At 42.9% G+C, this 20,326-nt stretch overlaps 1 protein-coding gene across 1 annotated transcript in view; it reads right to left on the bottom strand.

Moving 5' to 3' along the window:
* The window catches only part of Emb (embigin), a 54,571-nt gene extending 46,019 nt beyond the window's left edge, over nt 1-8,552 (bottom strand). The window contains 1 exon segment of the mRNA NM_053719.1: nt 8,354-8,552. Coding sequence (NP_446171.1) covers nt 8,354-8,462 — 109 coding nt within the window. The 5' untranslated portion in view covers nt 8,463-8,552.
* Nucleotides 8,553-20,326: the final 11,774 nt, after the last annotated feature.

Raw genomic sequence — 20,326 nt, 5'->3', positions numbered from 1 at the left:
AGGGGGGAGGGGATTGGAAGAAGTCACATAAATATTTGGAGATGGTACCAAGTTTAAAACACGCATTCTTCCACGTATTACAATCACCCTCTTCTTAATCATTTCTGGACATTTTCCACCTGGCTTTCTCTTACAGGCAGTGGCAAGACACCAACATAAAAGAATAACAACTACTGGCTGTTCCAGAGATTAGAGGGTTTTTTCTTCTTCCCTCAGCAGGAGAGATGGTGCATGAAGATACTGCCTCAGAGAACTAGTGATGGCCTGTTTTTTACCTATGGTTACATGAAGTGAAAAATGTTTCCCATGTGGGTGTTTTTCACATATTACCTATTAAAATAGATCTTGCTAGGATAGAAGGGCTTACAACCTTCTATTATGCTGGTAACACTATCAAATGAACTAAGGGCTGTAGTCCTTCTAAAAATATTGAGTTTTCATCCACTGGACTTTGTGTTTTGTTTAAAAGAAGCAAACTATGAAGGGTGGTAGGCAGAAGAAATGCTAGAAAACAGTGAAATGTCTTAAGATTTGTTTTTATTTAAGGAGGAAATAAATTCATTCAAGTTCATCTTATGGGCTGGAGAGACGGCTCAGTGGTTAAGAGCACTGACTGCTCTTCCAGAGGTCCTGAGTTCAAATCCCGGCAACCACACGGTGGCTTACAACCATCTGTAATGAAATCTGATGCCCTCTTCGGGTGTGTCATATATGATGAATAAATAAATCTTTAAAATCTTTAAAAATAAGTTTCATCCCCTACAAAAATAACAATTTTCTCTAAATATGATGATTACAGGCCTGGTGATTCAGGACTGTGATCAGTGCAGTTATTGATGAAGCTGAGGCAGGAGAATTGCAAATTCAAGTCCTGCCTGGGCAAATACTTGGTTGGAGGCAGTGAAGAATAGGATATATGTCAGTAGTAGGACACTTCTGAGCATGTGTAAAATAGGCTGTTTAGCCCCCATACTTAGAAAAAAGGAGAATATTTTCCCAATATCTCTTCATTGTGTCTTCTCTAGATTTTTTTTTTTGATTTTTTTTTTTATTAACTTGAGTATTTCTTATATACATTTCGAGTGTTATTCCCTTTCCCGGTTTCCGGGCAAACATCCCCCTCCCCCTCCCCTTCCTTATGGGTGTTCCCCTCCCAACCCTCCCCCCATTGCCGCCCTCCCCCCCATAGTCTAGTTCACTGGGGGTTCAGTCTTAGCAGGACCCAGGGCTTTAGATTTTTTTTAAATGTATTTCTATGTATGTGTGCCTTTTTGAATATGTGTGTATCACATGCACTCAGGAGTCTCTGGAGACCGGTATAGCATGAGCTCCCACTGAGATTATAGGTGGTCATGAGCAGCCAGATGGATGATGGGAAGAAAGCTGATTCCTCTGCAAGAACCGTGCATTTCTCTTAACTGCAGAGCTAGCTCTCTGGGTCCTCTTCATTACATTTTCACGTTTTAGATTTAATACTTTTTGTATAAAATGAAATAGCTCAGTGGCAGAGCATTTGTCTAGCATTTCTGTATTCAAGCCACAGTACCACAAAAAGGAAGTGGTGATTTTTTTTTCTTTTCTTTTTTTTTTTTTCAGAGCTGGGGACTGAACCCATGGCCTTGCGCTTGCTAGGCAAGCACTCTACCACTGAGCTAAATCCCCAACCCCTGGAAGTGGCGATTTAGTATTATGTCCCACCTATATACTTGATTACTATTATCAAGTATACACTCTTTAGATTATTTTTAATAGATCCTCATTTTAACATCCTAGCATACAGTACTATTAATAGGCAATTATAAAACAAAAAGCACTACTACTTAGAAACACACTAGTGATAAATCTTAAGTATGACGGTATATTTCTTCATGGAAGCAATATTATAATGTAACCTTAGGACTGCATGTTGTAACTTACTACATCTTTAGAACAGAGTATTACCAGGTAAAACCCCTATTCATGAACAATGTGTTTGGAATTACATTTCCGGGTTCTAGGTATCAAGCCTTCCTATCCCCTATTATGCATTGTGGACATTATATTCCAGAGTTTGTTGAGAAAATAAAAACAAGAAAGAGCTGTAATGAACTGTTCCGATGGTATCATTTAAAAGTCAAGATGAATAGGCTTCCGGACAGGTAACAAGTATATTTCAGATAATATGAGAATTACCAGACAAGAAGGCCATTAAGAGATGATAAAAAGGGATGGAGAGATGGCTCAGTGGTTAAGAGCACTGACTGCTCTTCCAGAGGTCCTGAGTTCAATTCCCAGCAGCCACATGGTGGCTCATGACCATCTGTAATGAGATCTGATGCCCTCTTCTGGTGTGTCTGAAGACAGCTACAGTATACTTACATATAAAAAAATAAATCTTTAAAAACAAAAAAAAAAGAGATGATAAAAAAAGAAAGTTTAATGACAAGCAAAATGTGAACTTTTATATAATCTCCTAACACATTCCCCAATAACGGCCCTACAGCCAAGCATTATCCAGACCAAAATTTAAATATGGAAGACAGAGAACTCTTGGCTTTGAGGAGACAGAGCTTCCACCCCTTCTTAATTCAGTGTGCTGCTTTTCCTAACCTGCACACAAGCCTGTGACCCCCTGGCCCGCTCTACACAGTTTACACACAAATAACTGAAAGCACAGATACTCAGATACTAAGTCAGTCTTCACGGGTGACTAGCAGCCTCCCTGCCTGTACAGGAAAGCAGCTATGGCTTGCTCCTTGCCCCTAGATAATATGGCAAAGGCTCTCTGAGCACTGAGATCCATCAAAATCCCATTTCAGGTTCTTGACTTGTGTAACTGAAAGACTAAAAAAGGGTTTGTGCCTGAACGTGATGGCGTATGCTTGTAATCTCGGCACTTGGCTACCGGGAATTCAATTTCATCCTTGGCTGCCAGTGAGTCTGAGGCTAACCACAGATATGTTTCCCCCACTCCCAAAAAAAAACAAAAGCAGAGGAGACTCTGTCTTGGGTTGAGATGGATACATTAGTTATGCGAACGTAACTCAGTAACTTAGAAAACAGGGGGAAAATATCCCTTAAAATGAAGAGTACCATCTGTGAAGAAGTCCATCCTTCTTGTAACATCACAGAAATATTGTCACGCCTGAATGATCATGGCACCTCAAGGGGTTTACTTTTAATAAACTGTTGTAAAGGACTTTTCTCTTTTCCTTCTATGTTAGTGTATGTGTGCAGAGTTGTTGAATCACAAGTTTGTCCTTGTTATTGTGAAATATAAGAAGCCAAAAGGAATTAAGACAGACAGACAGACAGACAGACACACACACACACACACACACAGAGAGAGAGAGAGAGAGAGAGAGAGAGAGAGAGAGAGAGAGATCAGCCAGTCTCATTATACATCTATTTCTGTTTAAGGATACAAGGATACATTCTTTATAAAATAGTACCAGGAGTTGAAGGGACACCCAACAGCTAAGATCACTTACTGCTCCTGCAGAGGGCCTGGGCTCAGGTCCTCGCACCCATACCAAGGCTTAAAGCCACCTGTAAGTTGAGTTCCAAGGAATACCATGTACTCTTCATCTCTACCAGCACCTAATGGTCTATATATTCACACACAGGTGCATGCACACATACACATAAATTTTTTTACTTTTAAAAAAAGGTACCAAACACACATGTGATCAATGCTCAACTATTGTTTTAATGGACTCCCTGTGGTAAAACAAGCTTTCTCCGAAAAAGCAGAGTTAATGTTTTTCTTCAAACAATCTCAGGTTTATAGGAAATGTCAAGAACTGACATTTCCCGCCGATCTATGTGAGAGGTACGTTGCTGACAAGATAAATCAGCCCTCTCTATGGCATTACTGAGTCTTTCCTGCAAAGGAAACATCCCACGGCATCCCAGGCTTCACTGAACTCAGGAAGCAGGCATTTCTGCCCTGCCAGCTCATGTCACCCTCCTGCTAAGTCTCTCTCCAGTGTGCATTTCTACAGACGGGCTGGGTCAGAGTAAGGTTACTCTTCTTCAGAATTTATAAGGTTTTTCTAGGAAATTCCTTTGCAACTACAAAGTGCTTTGAGCTTCAGGAAATGGTCCCTTAGTTTAATTAATATTTATCCGTCTGGACTCAAGAATTCCAATATTGTTTAACAATGTCATCATTAAGATAGAACTCAGGAGATTAATATGAAAGGATCATAAGTGCAGGGCCAGCCCAGGCTACACAACAAGACCCTCCTGGCTCAACACCACCATCACCTGTTACTAAGATTTACTTGGATGCTGTTTCCCCAGATCTGTCCTAAAGTTGGTTCCTGACTCTTTCAGACACGACTCATCATCCTTCAAGTACTTCATTGTGCTTTCTGGCACAGGATGTCCCGGGTCTACTCACTTCTCCACCCCAGCTCTGAAAAAAGCCATTTCTCCAACATTATTAAAAATAGTGCTTGAAGCCAACATCTAGGCATTAAGTACACTTACTGTTTAGAAACCAGTGGAAAGAGCCACCAGTATGTGCATGTACACTCAAACACACACACACACACACCATACTTACCACATGAAACGCACACATGTATACTATGCATATCATACTATATATATATTATACCATACCATATATTATATACTATATACTATACTATATATTATATATTATACATGTATTTGTATGTATGTGACACAGATAAAGCGACAGAGATTTATAGTCATAATTCACACTGAAAACGTCAAAGTTTTTCCTTCCCTGCTCATCCTCTGGTCTTTATTTTCCTCTTCCCTAATGGAAACCCTGCATCTTGCTTTCCTTGACAGATTTCCTTTAACTGCTTTAACTGAAGAGCCAACTTCCTCTTTTAAAGTCAGAGAAAATGACTCTAACTCATCAGGCTACCTGCTACATAGCACATGGGCTGTGCTGTGACCAACTCCTGTGTGTATAAATGACATCCCATTATGAGCTGCCACATCTGTCCCCACACAGCAGCACTCTGCACTCACTCAGGCTTGACCTTCTGTACTGGTCTGCCCTGAAGCATGGGTTAGATATTACCTGTCTTCATTCTCCTGTGTAGAAGTCCTTGTCACCTTGCTCAGCTCTGAGCCCACAGGCGAGCTGATCTTCCCCGAATCTCAATTTGTCCTTTTTGGGGGGAGTCATCCTCACTAGGATGTGTACCTCTAGCTCTACCCACCAGGTAAGAGTCCCTCCTGCTTCTGTTCTATTACTACAGGGCCACTCAGGAAAATACGAAGAGAAGGAGCTAGGGTAGGGTGATGGAGTGCCAGGATAAAAAGTAAGTTGAACCTATTCTTAACAAAAGCTTATGTAATTTTAATTATGACCAGATTTTTAAACATCAGAAATATCCCAATTAAAGATGGGCTTATAATAAATCTCTTCATTTAACCAGTTTAAATACTTTTAGAGACAAAAACCGCTAGCGTTTTCTACAAACAGAATGCCAGGAGCTGTTGGCATGTAGGACTCATTCCAACAACTATTTACTACTAGGCAATATAGGATCTAGTAGGGAAGAGAATTAATCAATGAAGCATAAAGGGTTTCAAAAAACAAATCATCTCGGTTTGCTCCACTTTTACGATAATACTAAAAATGATGTCAAAATATTCCTGATTACCTGTTCCTTTTACAAAGATATTTTTAGATCTCTTATTTAATTGAAAAACTCGGGCTGCTGAAATGGCTCAGCGGGTTAAGGCACCCAATTGCAAGCTTTAGGACCTGAGTTCAATTCCCAGAACCCACAAGGTAGAAGAGAAATGAGTTTCAAATTGTCCTCTGATGATCACTTGTGCCTTGCTGGATCCATGCATGAGCACACATGTATGTATATACACAAAATAAAGAAAACAACAAAAATATTAAGAAAGAACATTGAAGAAACCAGTCACTCACTCCCCTGGGCCTTACCCTTGACCTCATTCCAGGACTCCAAAAAATGCATGTTTGCATCACAGATACAGATTCACAGAAGTAGGTGTGTTCTAAATTCTAGAGTTATCCCAGAGAGAACTGTGTTTGAGGGAACGGGCTGTGGAGAAAGACTAACTTTAAACTTTCTGCTCTACTACTAAACTAACTACTGGGGCAAATGCTTAACTGAATTCCCTTTTCAACTTCCTCTTTTGAAGTCAGGGAAAATAAAATCTAATTCATCAGGCTACACATTGCATAGTCCAGTGCCTGGTGCACGCCTCCTATAGCACATTAGCACAGTATCTTAAATTATTGATATGGGCCCCCAGATCTTTTAGCAGAACATCTATTTCTTAGCAGTTCAAAGTCTAAATACAAAAACATCCAGTAAACCTTGCTGTATATCTTTAGCAAAGAGTATACTGAATCTCATTTAAATACTGAATCTAGAAAGAGTTGTAGCGGCCTCACTTTATTTATTTACCCATTCATCTATCCATCTATTTATTTATTTTTATGTCTTGAGTGTTTTGCCTACATCTATTTCAATTCCTCAAAGCGGCCAGAAGGGGGCATTAAAAAAGGATCCCCTGGTACTGCAGTTACAGATGGTTGTGAGCTGCCAAATCGGTGCTGGGAATTCAGATGCCTTTCACATTTTGTAACTTTCACCTGAGCTGATCTCCTGAGGAAGTCCCACCATGTTCCCCGACACTCATTTATTTACAGCTTCGTCTGTTTCCTCGTTTTTTGACACTCATTTATTTACAGCTTCGTCTGTTTCCTCGTTTCTTCCCTTTAGAAGCAACGGGTGTACATTAACTCCAACCTGACGTCAGCAGAGTATCTAACAATACATCCTGTGGGTCCTCTCATGTGATTTTAGCCTGCTTTGACTCACACAGAGAATTTTCAAAAGTACTAAGGCCCAGGCTGACTTCGATGCTAAATGAATCACTTGTTTCTAGGGCAAGACCTGGATATCAGTCTTTTTAAACCTCTCCAAGAATTTCCTACCACCACCAAGTGGAGAGGCAAAACTTCTAGGACTAACCCAAAATACACTGAATCTCAAAACAATGGTGTAGGCTAAAGTTGTAGCTCCATGGTGGAGTTGCTTTTGTGCACGTAGGCCCAGGCTCACAGAACTGAGGAAGACAAAAGGGGAGGGAAGTGCAGAGGGAAGACAGAAGGAGGGAGAAAGGGAGAGGGGGAAGGGGAGGAGCAAGGAGAGGAAAGGGAAGGGGAAAGGAAAAAGCAGGTTAGAAAAAGAGGCTATACTTTTCAGAAGCAAGTGGTAAACACAAGAGGACAGAAGAATGAGGTACGCCTAGGAAGGGCACAGGGGGAGGGAGTCCTGTCCTAAATTCTTATGATGGAAAACAAATGTGTAACAAGAAAATCCAGAGACTAGAAGAATCCACGTTAACAGTGTGTGTGTGTGTGTGTGTGTGTGTGTGTGTGTGTGTGTGTGTGTGTTTGTGTGTGTCTGATTATTTTCGTTTATACTATGTTCAACCAATCTACATGCTATAAACTCATGGAAATAATTTATAGTAGCTCAAAACCTTGTGTGGAATATATCTGGATTTAGTTCCCAATGGGCCAGTCTTTCAACTGTTTTGAGAAGTTAGCGGTGAGTTAGATGGGAGCGAACCCTCGGTAGCCACAGGGACTTGCACTGAAAAGCATTGGATCGCTTGCAACAGAGAAAGGATAAACAGGTGAGCTGGGATGGCAAAATAGAGCCTGACCCGGTCATGTTTTTCACGGAAATCCTTCTGTCCACATACCTTAAAGACGCATGCAACCCAACACCCTCAAAAAATGTTTTTATAAAGATCGTGGTGTAAAGACGACACACACGTATCACTTTCTTATCTGGATTTCCTTGAGTTGGCCGGCTGTCGCGATTTTTACCCTCTGCTCTAAAAAACATCCTCAAAGTCAACACCTGCCAGGAGGAAAGGTGATACGAGAGCCTCCCTGTGGCCTCTAGTGAAGGGAGCTGGCCTCAGGGAATGTGGACTCAACCGTGCCACACTAGCAGAGTCCCCCACCCCACCCCACCCCCAGTATCCCTTGCACGAACCCACGCACTCTATTAGCTCACTTCGTAGGAAAAATCCGACACTGCCCCAGTACCAGCTCCCTGGATCAAACTGGGCTTTACTGGGATGGAATCACCCCTAGAACCGGCGGATGCGGAGCCACCCGGGCTCCCACGTTTCCTCCTAGGGTAACCTGCGCCCAGCCAATGAAAGGCCACCTCGGCTCCGCTCCGTAGCCGCCTGCGCCTGCATCCCCGCGGCCCCTAGGCGAGCCGTAAGGGATGTCGTCCGGCTGGAGGATCGCCGCCACTGCGCCTCTTCCGGTGTACCCCCAGCACCCTTCCCGGGCCAGCCCCTGAACCCCAGGCACCTGCGGGATCGCCCACAGCCCGATCCGGGCGCGTCGCCGCCAGAAGATATAGAAGGAGGAGCGAGCAACCAGGCGCCACAAGCGCCCTCAAGCCAGTGTGCGAGCGCATGGCGCGGGCGGGTCGGTCCAGGAGGTCGTTACTGCACCCTCAGCCTGCTGCGATCGGTCTCCGTTTGTCCCTATGCACACTTGCTGGTAACCGGGCGCCCACTGCCAGTACCCGGGACAGGACGCGCGAGAAAAAGCAGAGTGGGAGGGGCCCGGCGGCCCTGGCCTCCACCCCCGAGACGCTCCCAGCGCACCCAAGGCCGGCCCAGCGTTGCGCCAACCCTCCATCAATTATGCAGCCCGCAGCCCGCTGCCCGGGCGCCCGGATGTGCTGTGCAACCCCGGCGCCGAATCCTCTCCGCCCCCACCCTCTCCACTTGCCCAGATTGGGGAGGGAGGGAGGGAGCTAGCTCAGCAAGCCAGCCAGGTGTGTCGAGCCCATCACGTCCTGCGCGGGATGCAACTCCCTACAGAGTGTTCTTTCCATCCGTTGGATGGGTTCGCGTATTTACTTTGGTGAGACAGGCGAAAAGGACCGGATAGTTCTGCCCCTGTACATCTTTGGATGGACAAAGGTTTCATTTTACCAGACCGAAGGTGCTATCCAGTGGCCCTGAGCCCGGTACTTAACGTTTCTTGGAGCTTTCTATCAGCCATGCATACCCTCCCCCCAATCTCTGAAGGTTTGACCAGCTCCCTCCGGATTTAGGTTTTCGAGTCCCAAGGCCCTGCAATGTGTCTCCCTTTGTTTCCTTGCCTCAACAGCTTTCCTGGCGCCAAAGAGCTCAAGAAACAAAAACTAAGTTAAGGGGATACTGTGTAAGCTGAAGGAGGCCAATCATCTTGGTCAAACATTGTGGAATACAATGTTATCTCTTATCCACGAGGGCCCGGAGGTTGGAATTTCTTACCGTCCTAGCAAATAAATTGAGATAGTTAAAAAACAATTGTTTTCCTATTCAGCCGCAAAGAATTCTATGTTAAAACTCCTGAGCCTTAAGGCGCCGGCAGTCAGCCCCCTATTTAGTAGCCCTTTGTCCTTTAGGGACCTCCACCCAGGTAAAACTGCCGGAAGGAATTAAAGAATGAGACAGTGTGAAGGAGCACTGATGGAGTTTACTATATAAAAAAAAAAAAGGTGTTTTTTTTTTTTTTCTTCTCAAAGTAGATTTAAATCTGAGGACTAAAACAATAAGACACAACCAAGACCAGGTGTGTGGGTTTCTCCTGGTGTGTTTTAACAGTAACCAAAGAGACCATTTTGGTAGCTCTCAAGTTACAACTGAAAGGACTGCTAAGAACCGCCCCCACACACCTTTACCCCCCCCCCTTTTTTTTTGATAAGTGATTGGGTGGCTCCAGTGGCGCCTTGTGTGGAATTACAATCTGATTAAGATCAAAAACACCGGCTGCAAGCGTCCTACCGGACAGTGAAGACATTCCTTTTGTTGTAAATGGGGTTTCAGGTGAGATCCCTGGAAAACTGCAGGTTTATACGTGGAAAAGAAGAAAGGTTGCTTTATTTACACTGAGACCTGAAAAGCGACACATTGTGATCTTTACATTGTTGTTTGAGGGCTACGTGAAAACGATATTGTCTCTGTGTGACACAGCAAATATTAACGGTAATGGAATGCTTGTGGTCTCCTAGCAAGATGCTTCCTCAGACTCCAGGCGAAGGGCTCATTTTCCTTCCATGCGTCTCCCTAGTTTTCTCTGTCATCCTGCTTTGTGGGATATTACCACACAATAAAGATTTCCGGGCTGTAGGGAGGGCAGTCTGTTTTGGAGGTTTTTTGTTTGGTGTGTTTTAGACCTAACCTAACTGCGTTGCTGAGGCTAGCCTGGGCTCAGGCCTTTCCTCTACCTCAGCCTCCCCGAGTGCCATACCACAGCATGGCAACCACGGCAAATACGTTTTATGTATGTGGGAGAGGGGGTTGCCTGCATGTAGGCCTGTATCACATGTGTGCCTGGTGCCCATGGAAGACAGAGTAGGGCGATGGATCCCCTAGAACATGAGTTGCAGATGGTTTCAACCATCACATGGATGCAAGATCAAACTCCTACCTCTCTGGAAAAGTAGTTCTTAATGGCTGAAGTGTCACTACAATGTCATGACCTCTTCCTCTTTAAAAGTGAGGTTTGAGAATTATAAATTCAAATCAAATGAAAACAGAAATAAAAAAGATTCCCCAAAAAGGACAGATACTTCTTACAGAAAAAAAAAAACTTAACTTATTGTCTAAACTACTGAAAAGAGAACAATGCTTACTCCAGGGAGCCACTGCTAACTTTTAATTGGTATGTATATATGATATATTCATGTTCCTAGGTTCATATTACATGAAAAAAATGTCAGGAAAAAATATGGCTTCTGGACTGGTGGTGATGACATATGCCTTTAATCCCAGCACTTTAGAGGCAGAGGCAGGTGGATCTCTGTGAGTTCAAGTCACCTGGTCCTATATAGCTAGTTCCAGGACAGACAGAGCTACAGGGAGAAACTCTCTCAGAAACAATCAAAAAGAATAGAGCTTCTGTAAGCTGGTCTTGAAAGAACAAAAATGAAACAAGTCGTATAAAATGTCTCCTGAGTGCCAGATGCTGTGTTCCAAAGCAACTGCACATAAAGTAAGAAACACACAGTAACTCGGTCATTTGTCTGTGGGCTGCAAACCCACAGACTCTTCCGGTTTTCAGAGTTACAGTTAGAGCATGGGCTCTGGTGACCCCAGCAAGGTAAGCCAGCGTCCTGCCCTCAATAGGTCGTTTAAACTGAAAAACAGAAAGGATCTTCAGTCAATGGTGTCACACTGGGAAGAGGAGCAAAGAGATCCACTGATCACCCATGTCCGCTCTGTCTGTCTTCAACATCCTGGCTGAGGTGTAGGGTTAACTGGAAAGCAGGAGGTGTGCATAATTAAGTAGCCCTTTTAAGGGGTGCTCACACCAATCCTGTCTCCCTCTTCTGTAAAGTGGTCTGACAAGGTGTCTAAACGGAGTAAAATCTCTTTCCAGAAGACAGATTTCTTCTAGCTTAAGGATCCCAGAAAAACTCCAATTACTCATTGACCCATCATTTCCACAGCCCATGGGAGGGACACCCACGTATTCCTTCCTGAAAGGACAATTATATTTGCAGTCAGAAAATGTATTTTTATAATGATTAAACCCCTCTCGGTAAAGTCAAGTGAGGGCTTGAGGCTTATTCTTCACAGTGTGAACTTCCCAGGGTCCCTGGGGTGGGCTAACTAAACACAAATTTCCTGAGCAAGGGCTTGCTAATTCACACAGGTGCCGCTGCCCCGCAGTCACTTCCCTACACCTGGGGAGCCTTTAATTGCAAGCCTTTCTTAGAAGGGACCTCAACTGACCTTTCTCAATTAGTCTTAAAAGATTTGTCTCAAATTCACCCGCCTGCAAATGAGCTGACCCTCATTAAAGAAGAAGTGTCATTTCAGTGGAATCTGCCTGTTTATCAGCTGGCACCAGTGACTGGGCAAACCCAAGATTATTCCTCGGGTCCTTTTTGCCCATTTATCAACTGGCAGCAGTGACTTGCCACGCCCAAGGTTAATTCCTTCGGTCCTATTTCTTTGCGCAAAAGAAGTCGAGAAAGAAATATAATTCTTGTTTTGCTAAGAACTTGGAGACTCTCTTTCACCTCTGTTACACTTTTATATTTAGATATATTTTGTATGATCTGGCCTTATCTCTGTTATGCTTTAAAAATAGAATTGGTATGTTTTAAAGCCATCATCTAATGGAATAATTCCCCTGTATAGCATTTCTGGCCTTTTTATATAGAATTGTCCTTTCCTTCCCTAATAAGTGAAATGTGGCCTCAAATGCTTTAGTGCCCTCTTAACTTGGGTGAGCTGATGGAAGGTTCTGTTTACTTTCTTGAGCTGAAGCACTGAATGTTGCCAAAGTAACAATACGGGGAGTTTTCAGATCTAGGTCACCAGCTCTCCCACATCCTTCTCTCTGAAAAGAGCTGCCAGGTGATAAGGAGTTACCGAGACCCACCACGCACCGCATGGAGAAAGTAACTGAAGAAGCTGTCCAGATAAAAATCACATCAGGTTTTTTTTTAAAAAAACAAACAAACAAACAAACAAAAACAACATGAGTGTGTTGTGCACACAAAAGAACAGTTTGTGACTGGGAGAAGCCAAGTTTGGCTGTCAAGACTTACAGACTAGTTTATAAAGCTTAAAGGAAGAAATTCATTGATGTCTCTTATGATTGGCCTCCAAAAAACAACCAAAGACAAAAAGCCGTGTGTCCTTTTGAAGCCAGTGGAGCTTGACGAGCTCATGTGTGTAAGACTGGCTGTTTCGAAGAAAATTTAGTTTCTGTTGCTATGATCGGTCAGCCTAGGGGTATACGAAATTATTACACACACACACACACACACACACACACACACACACACACACACTGTTACTATATTATAAAGTCCCTTCTCTGGGTTGGTCTGATTGTGGCTAGATATAATCAGTTCTCTCATCAGCATGAGATGCCTCAGAACCTTGCAGATGGCAAAGGGAAATTTAAATAGGCCTTTGCAACACACCACAGGCCATTCCTTACCTTTTGTTTGTCCATGCTCCTGGGGATGATTTGTGGAGCCAGCATCCACCCACAGGCCACAGGCGTTTAAAACTCTTGGGAGACCCTGGTGCTCAACGTGGTTATCAAGACCGTGGTTATCGCTAGAACCATTAGGGAGATAGGACCAAGGGCTTGACAAGATCCCAAACGGAGAACCCAAAGTCAATATTTAGCCAACCAAAGAGATAACTGATTGTACCTTCCTGGCTCTGTGGAAGATTTGAAGACAAGATCACAAATGGAGAACCCAAAACCAATATTTAGTCAACCAAAGAGATAAATGTGCCTTCCTAGCTCTGTGGCAAGTTTGAATCTGATCCTTTAGCTCTCTCAGATGTGAGGCTGACTGTTTTCTCTATGTGTGTTTGAATATAAGGACATCCCCGGCTTGTCTGTTTCATAAAGAATTTAGAGCTGGGGAATCTGAACTCAGGAGGACTTTGCAAGGGGCCTTAAAGTTCAACAAGGACCAGTCTCCTGGTTTGTTTCCTGAGGAGAAACTTCCTGAATGTTCTTTTCAGTTTGTGGCCTGGTCAGTAAAAACTTAGGGACAGAAGGCCCTCAATACACTGCATGCAAATCCAATGAGTCTTTCATGCTGCCTTCCGTTGCTGAGGGAAGAGAGAGTTGGATGTTATTATTTTTTTCTGAAGGCAGAAAGGCTTCCTTTACTGACATGATGGCATAATACACCATTTCTTTTGAGAAGTAAAACTTATCCCAGCAAGTCTTAAACCCTAAGAAGACAGTTGTAATCGAAACATTGAGTCAAATGTCCAGTCCTCTTTAGATGAAGAACTAAGCAGTAAATCTCCATACTGAATCCACAGAGATTTTCTGAAATGACAATGTTCAAATCATAAACATAAAACATGTAATAGTACGAGGGAGCATTGGTTAATTTCTAAGGCATTACTGTCCAAATAATATACATAGTTGGATATATAACAATATATTAAATAATATAATTACATATATTGTAAATGACATATACTTACATATATTATAAATATATTTGGATATATAATAATAAATACATATTTGGATATATATTTATATTTGGATTATAATATATGCATGTCATGTAATGTATCATGTAATATATTGCATGACAACTTATGTATTGCATTTTTTATTACATATTATGTAAATAATATATAATATATATTTATAATGCAAATATACTATTTGAAATGAATAGATAGATAGATTCTAGTATATATCCATAGTAAGGCCTAGAAGTCATTGTGTAGGCCTGGCTGGTATCTATATCCAGTATGTGTGACTTATATTTTGAGTTACATTCAGTGGTCTTATATACAGGAACACTTAAAGAAGGGAAACATATACTCCTACTACTGTCATCTGCACTCATGCAAACATTTTGATTTGCTACCATTGAGAATCTTGGTATTAAACTTTGTTTATGGCTTGCAGGACCTATGCAATGGCCCACACACGCCAGTCCTTGCTCTATTGACAGATATGTAAAGAAGGTCAAAGATTAGCACATGGAATGATTAGTTCTTGATTAGGTTCTCTTATTGGAGTGTGCCTTGCATTGTTAGGGATCAAACACCCTTGAAATGACTTAGGAAGCAGTTTAGCAGTGCAATCAGAAACACAGTGGGTTTAGTGCTGTTGGTGTTTCCCTCATCAATACAAGAAATCTTCTCGTGAGGAGCACAAGGAATTCAGAATAGTGCATGTCCATATATCATGGCAATTTAATGCTCCCTATCAGAACATCTGGAGTCTCCTCTGGAGGTTGACAGGGACAGAATCACACGGTAGGAAATTGTTATGCTCAAAACCAGGCCAATGATGACTGTTACATGTTCCCGTAATACAAAACCTTGAACTTGACTTGAAATTCCCACAACTGAGGTATTTTTACTACTCTGAAAGTTTCTTAATGCACATGGTGATGTTCAAAAGGGGAAAACAAGGGTTGGGGATTTAGCTCAGTGGTAGAGCACTTGCTTAGCAAGCGTAAGGCCCTGGGTTCGGTCCTCAGCTCCAAAAAATAAAAGGGGGGGGGGGGTCGGACAGTATAAATCTCTCCATTTGCATGCATTTTCCCATGTTGGTGTATTATAATGGTGTGGAATATTACACAATGAGGTTGAAAGCTGGAGCCGTGGAACACGAAGCCAAGTCTAAGACACCCTTGAACTTTACTGTCAGCAAGAAAACTGTGGGTAGAAAGGTCTCTGTGGTTCCTGGCATCCAGTCACCCTCTCTAGCCTTGGGGCTCATCAGAGTCCTCTGTGGATCTCAACTCTAACACTAAAAACCGTGAGCAATCAAGTCAGATGAAGTAAAGGGGAATAGAAGACTCCATTGTGCTCGCAAAGGAACAGTCCGGGAGCTGGGAGACATTAACAGTGGTAAGAAGCCTGGCTCACAAGAGTCACAGAACAATGAGGAAGTGCGTTGTTCTGTGTCAGGAACTGACTGCAGAAACCACATTCCTTTCAGGACAAGAGGAACCGTAGAAAATCACTTGCCTGGAACTGATTGTTTTAAACAATCACAGTGACACAGGGGAAAATGTGAGTTGTATGTTTTGTTAGAACTTAACTTTTATTGAGTACTTTTATAGGTTAAGAACTGAAGGTGGAGTAACGGGTGTTGGCCTCTGTTTTGACTTTTTAAATAGCCATAAGTGATAAGTTTCCATGTGGAGAGCAGTGAGGTCCTAGCTTTGTGAGGGACCCTCATGTTTCAAAAGCCAGTTCTCAGCTGAGCACCATGAAGTTATTGTCCCTTCCTAGTAGAGAATTGCCACGTGACTCCTGACCACCCTCCTAGCCCAGAGCACAGTGAGACACAAGATAACTGGGGTGTTTTGAGCACCAACGTTCTGAAGTAGTTTGCATCATCACAATAAACAAGACAGTCCCTTTTCTCAACATTCACACTGTCTATAAGATTAATTTCATGATTAATAATGTATAGCCTGGAGCTTTACTCTTGCTTTGAATTTAAATATTTCACTATTACTCAATTGTGATTTTTATCATGTTTAACAAGTAAAACGCAGCTTTATAAGTAACATTCTTGGTTCGCTCTGTTGTCTTTCTTTTAACTTACTAGAAAATTCATACGGGGAAAACATTTTATTTTATTTATTTTATACCTTGCCATGTGTGCTGCTGGCTAGTTTTATGTCAACATAAATTGACACAAACTAAAGAAATCAGTAAGGAAGATGCCTTAATTCAGAAAAATATTTTTTGAAGGTGCAGCTGGGAGGCATTCTCATTATTAGTGATCAATGGAGGAGGACCCAACCCATTGTGGGTGGTGCCATCTCTGAGATGGTGGTTCTGGGTTCTATAGGAAAGCAGGCTGCGTAAGTCATATACAGCAAGCCAGTAAGCAGCACCCCTCCATGGCCTCTGCATCAGCTCCTGCCTCCAGGTTCCTGCCCTGCCTGAGTTCCTGTCCTGACGTCCTTTGGTAATGAACAGTGATGTGGAAATGTAAACTGAGTAAACCCTTTCTTCCCAGCTTGTTTTCTGGTCATGGTATTTTCTTGCATCAAGAGGAACAAACTCTAATTATGGTACCATGTAACTCTATCTAGCTTGACATTCACTATGTTGACCAGGCCAGCCTTAAAACTTATAGAGATCTGCCTGCTTCTGCCTCCCAAGTGCTCAGATTAAAATCATGTGCCACCATGCCCTGCACACGGTTTTGGTTTTGGTTTTGGTTTTGGTTTTGGTTTTGGTTTTGGTTTTGGTTTTGGTTTTGGTTTTGGTTTTGGTTTTGGTTTTTTTCAAGACAGAAACACACTACAGGAAAAGGTTTTCTGTATAGCCTTGGCTATCTTTGAACTCATTCTGTAGACTATGCTAGCCCTGAAATCAAAAGTCTGCCAGTCTCTGCCTCTGGAGTCCTGGGATTCAAGGCATGCACCACCACTGTCCAGCATGTGGTTGCATTTTTTTTAATATAGTTTTTCTTTGTGCTTGGAAAATAATGTCATAAAAATCTGCCTTTGTGTTTATTTTTATCATCTTGAGCTGTCAGTGGATAGAGTGTGTGTAGTGGAGTCCGGGGATGGGGTGTGGGGACACATGGGAATGATAGTACAGATGGGAAAAGCTATTATTGAAAGCATTGTTAGAATTTTTATATTAGAGGAAATGTCACATGGTATGTCTCTACAAAGTATGGAGAATTTATCAATAACTATAAGTAAAACAGGCAAGCCAAAACGTAGCAAGATAAGTCAAAACCAAGCAAGTTTCCTTGCCCCTTAAGTGTGGGCAGGTCAGGGAGTGTGGTGAGATTGGCAGCCAAACTATAATATTACATTTGATGTCTTCCTTTAATAGGCTGGATGCAGTGTCCTAATGGAAGCTGTCCTTGTTGTTGGTCTGGAGTCGAAAACCAGTCACACTATGAACATTTTGTGGGAGGTGATTGCCTCTCTAGTCTGGATACCTCAAGTCCTGCAACTACCAAGAACTGAATTCTGCCACACATTCAGCTAGGAAGAGGTCCCAAAACCTCTTCCTAGGTGAGATTGCAGACCTGGAATAACTTGAGGAGAAACCCAGAAATGGCTGGAACTCTGTCAGATCATGTTTTTGTGTTGTTTTATGGTAATGTGTTAATGCAGCAACAGAACACTGGCAGGCTACCCACATGATGTTACTCTAGTTACACTGAGAAATCGCCCTATACCTGAGCACCAGGAATAGGCTTGGCGATGGGGGCAGGGGTAGTGATGGTGGTGGGCATCAGTGCAGCTCTCAGGATGTCAAAAAAGGACAAGTTCAAGGGCCGCTGAGCAAACGTGCTGTTTCTAAGATGAGACCCATGGTTTGTCTCTGCTAAGATAGTCTGAGCTATACACAAACGTTTTGAGGATCCTCCATCTTGAAGATGAAAATCTAACATACCCCAGATGATGAACCACAGGCGGGTCTCCATCTGTGACCTGTCTCGCTGGGTGAGGTTGTGGGGGAGAAGTAGCTAATGAAGTACAATAAGAGATATCAGTTCTCATTACATAGAGGTAAAACATAGAAGCTGCCTCTTCTTCCTCCCTTGAATATAGCCATGATGTCAGGATTGGCAGGGGCAAATCTGCATCATGTGCTGTTGAGCCAATGTCTTCATCAGTAGATGAGGAACAAGCCGTGTCATCACATTCCTACAGCCACCTCAAACCCCTCCCCTGAGACCTGACATAAAGTAGCCGTAGCAAGTATCAGTGTAGAACTGCTTGGGCTCTGCAAATGGCAGCTAAATGCATTGCCACGTGCTTCTGACTTTCTAAAGCTTCCTTTGGTCTAACTATAAAGCCTTGACCTCCCATGCCTTAAAGTCCCCAGGAAACTCCTTCTAAATCCTGCCCTCATTCACCTTTGTTCTTTGGATAGCATCCTCTATTATCTCCTCTTCCCCCTCCTCCTCTTGCTCTTCCTGCCCTCAGTCATTCACCTTTGCTCTACTGATAGTATCCACTCTCAACACAACTTCCTCCTCCTCCTCCTCCTCCTCCTCTTCCTCCTCTTCCTCCTCTTCCTCCTCTTCCTCCTCTTCCTCTTCCCCCTCCTCCTCTTGCCCCTTCTCCGTCTGCTGCTGCTCCGTCTCTTTTCAGTCCTATTTTCTGCATGCCCTTTTCCTCAGAGAACATTATTGACGGTCCCTCTTCCTCCCTCCAGCTTCCTCTGGCTTCCACAGTATCATGTGCGTACCCTCATGTCCTTGCTTATACTGCAGTTTGTATCTGGAATGCCCCTGAAAGACCAGGTACTGGTGGTGACTTGTATTGCGATTGTGAAGTTATGAGAAAGAGGTAGAACATTCTGGAGGTGGGGCGCTGGTGGAAGAAACTTAGGTTTGGGTGAATCTTTGCAAGAAATATTGGTACTTCAGCCCCCTTGAGTATGACCCTGTCTACTTCCTAGACACTATGATATAATCATGTTCCTCCACTGAATGCTCCTGCCAAGATATTGTGCAACACTCAGAACCGAAGTGCCAGAGCCACATGGCTGTGGATTAAACTTCTGAAACCACAAGTCAAAATAAACCTTCCCTCCCTCTAAAATGATTTAGCTCAGGCAGCTGTTACAGCAAGAGAAAGCTACTATAACTAGTTCTTAGCACATGATCTTGTTCTCTATCCACGTTCTCTGTCATTTAGCTCCCTGAATGCTGAGATCATATCTGGCTAGACTTTATGTCCCATGTTCTAGGACATAGTTGCTACATAGTAGAACAAAGGAAAGTTAAAAGCTATAGACTCATATTCTTCAGTAGTCTCCATCTCTTAAGAACGCATCCTCCATGCAGCCCTCCCCGGTAGAAGGATTTGGCTCTTACCTGCCTTCCTCCAAACTCATTCCAAATCAATGCAAACACATCTGTGGGTTTATCTTCTTTGTCGGTGGGGGATGGCATGCAGTGCCCCATGGCCCACATTGTTTCTTTCATTTTAACGAAATGGCTACAGATCCCCATAGAGACCTCACTTTTTTAGACAATTCAGTATCACTACGTTCTTCGGTTGCTCAATGTCCACTTACCAGTTCCTAGCCGACTGCATTTCCACTGATGTTTATTTATGCTTTTTCATTTAGAACCAATTCAAAATTGAACCACTGTACATTTATTTAGTAGGCTATATGAATATGCATATAGAAATATAATCATAGGAATAATTCTTTTTCCAAAGGAGAGTTGCATTTGAATTCAGAAAGATATTGGCATAGTATCTTTCATCCAACTTGCTTCATTTTGCATTCTATCCAACAACCAGAAAGCCTGCTTACTTGTTGTAATGCCTACAGATCCGACTCTTGGTCCTTGTCAATATAATAGCTGAACAACAGGGCATGACTTGTTTTTCCCTATTACTAGTTGGGGTGAGCACTTTTCATATGATATAACACCATGTGCAAACCTTGATGTAGACAAGATCTAGTCTGGCTAGTTCTACCAGAACGAGAATCTTCTAACGCAGATTAGGCATTACTTGAGATTGTTAAGAAACAAACACAAAAGCAAACTTCCAGGAATGCCAGAAATTACACACTAGACTGGACTGAAAGGAATATCCCCCATACCTCTTCCCTCCATCATGAAATTCAGAGAGAGATTGGACGGCTGGCACTGCAGACGTCTCTGTCTCAGATGCAGCTTGTTGGGTGCTACACCTGGCTCTTCCGGCTGCCACTGTCACCAGCAAGGTGGGAACACAGCTTAGCTCATCTCGAAAGTAGGCTCACCAGGGCGTGCCTGTGGGCCAAGGTCGAGGCCACATGCTTGACTCCTAGC

The sequence above is a fragment of the Rattus norvegicus genome, chromosome 2 (assembly GCF_021556685.1).
Source record: "Rattus norvegicus strain SHRSP/BbbUtx chromosome 2, alternate assembly SHRSP_T2T, whole genome shotgun sequence".
Lineage (NCBI taxonomy): Eukaryota > Metazoa > Chordata > Mammalia > Rodentia > Muridae > Rattus > Rattus norvegicus.
The sequence above is the reverse complement of the archived record's forward strand: the minus strand, read 5'-3'. Positions and strand labels throughout refer to the sequence as shown.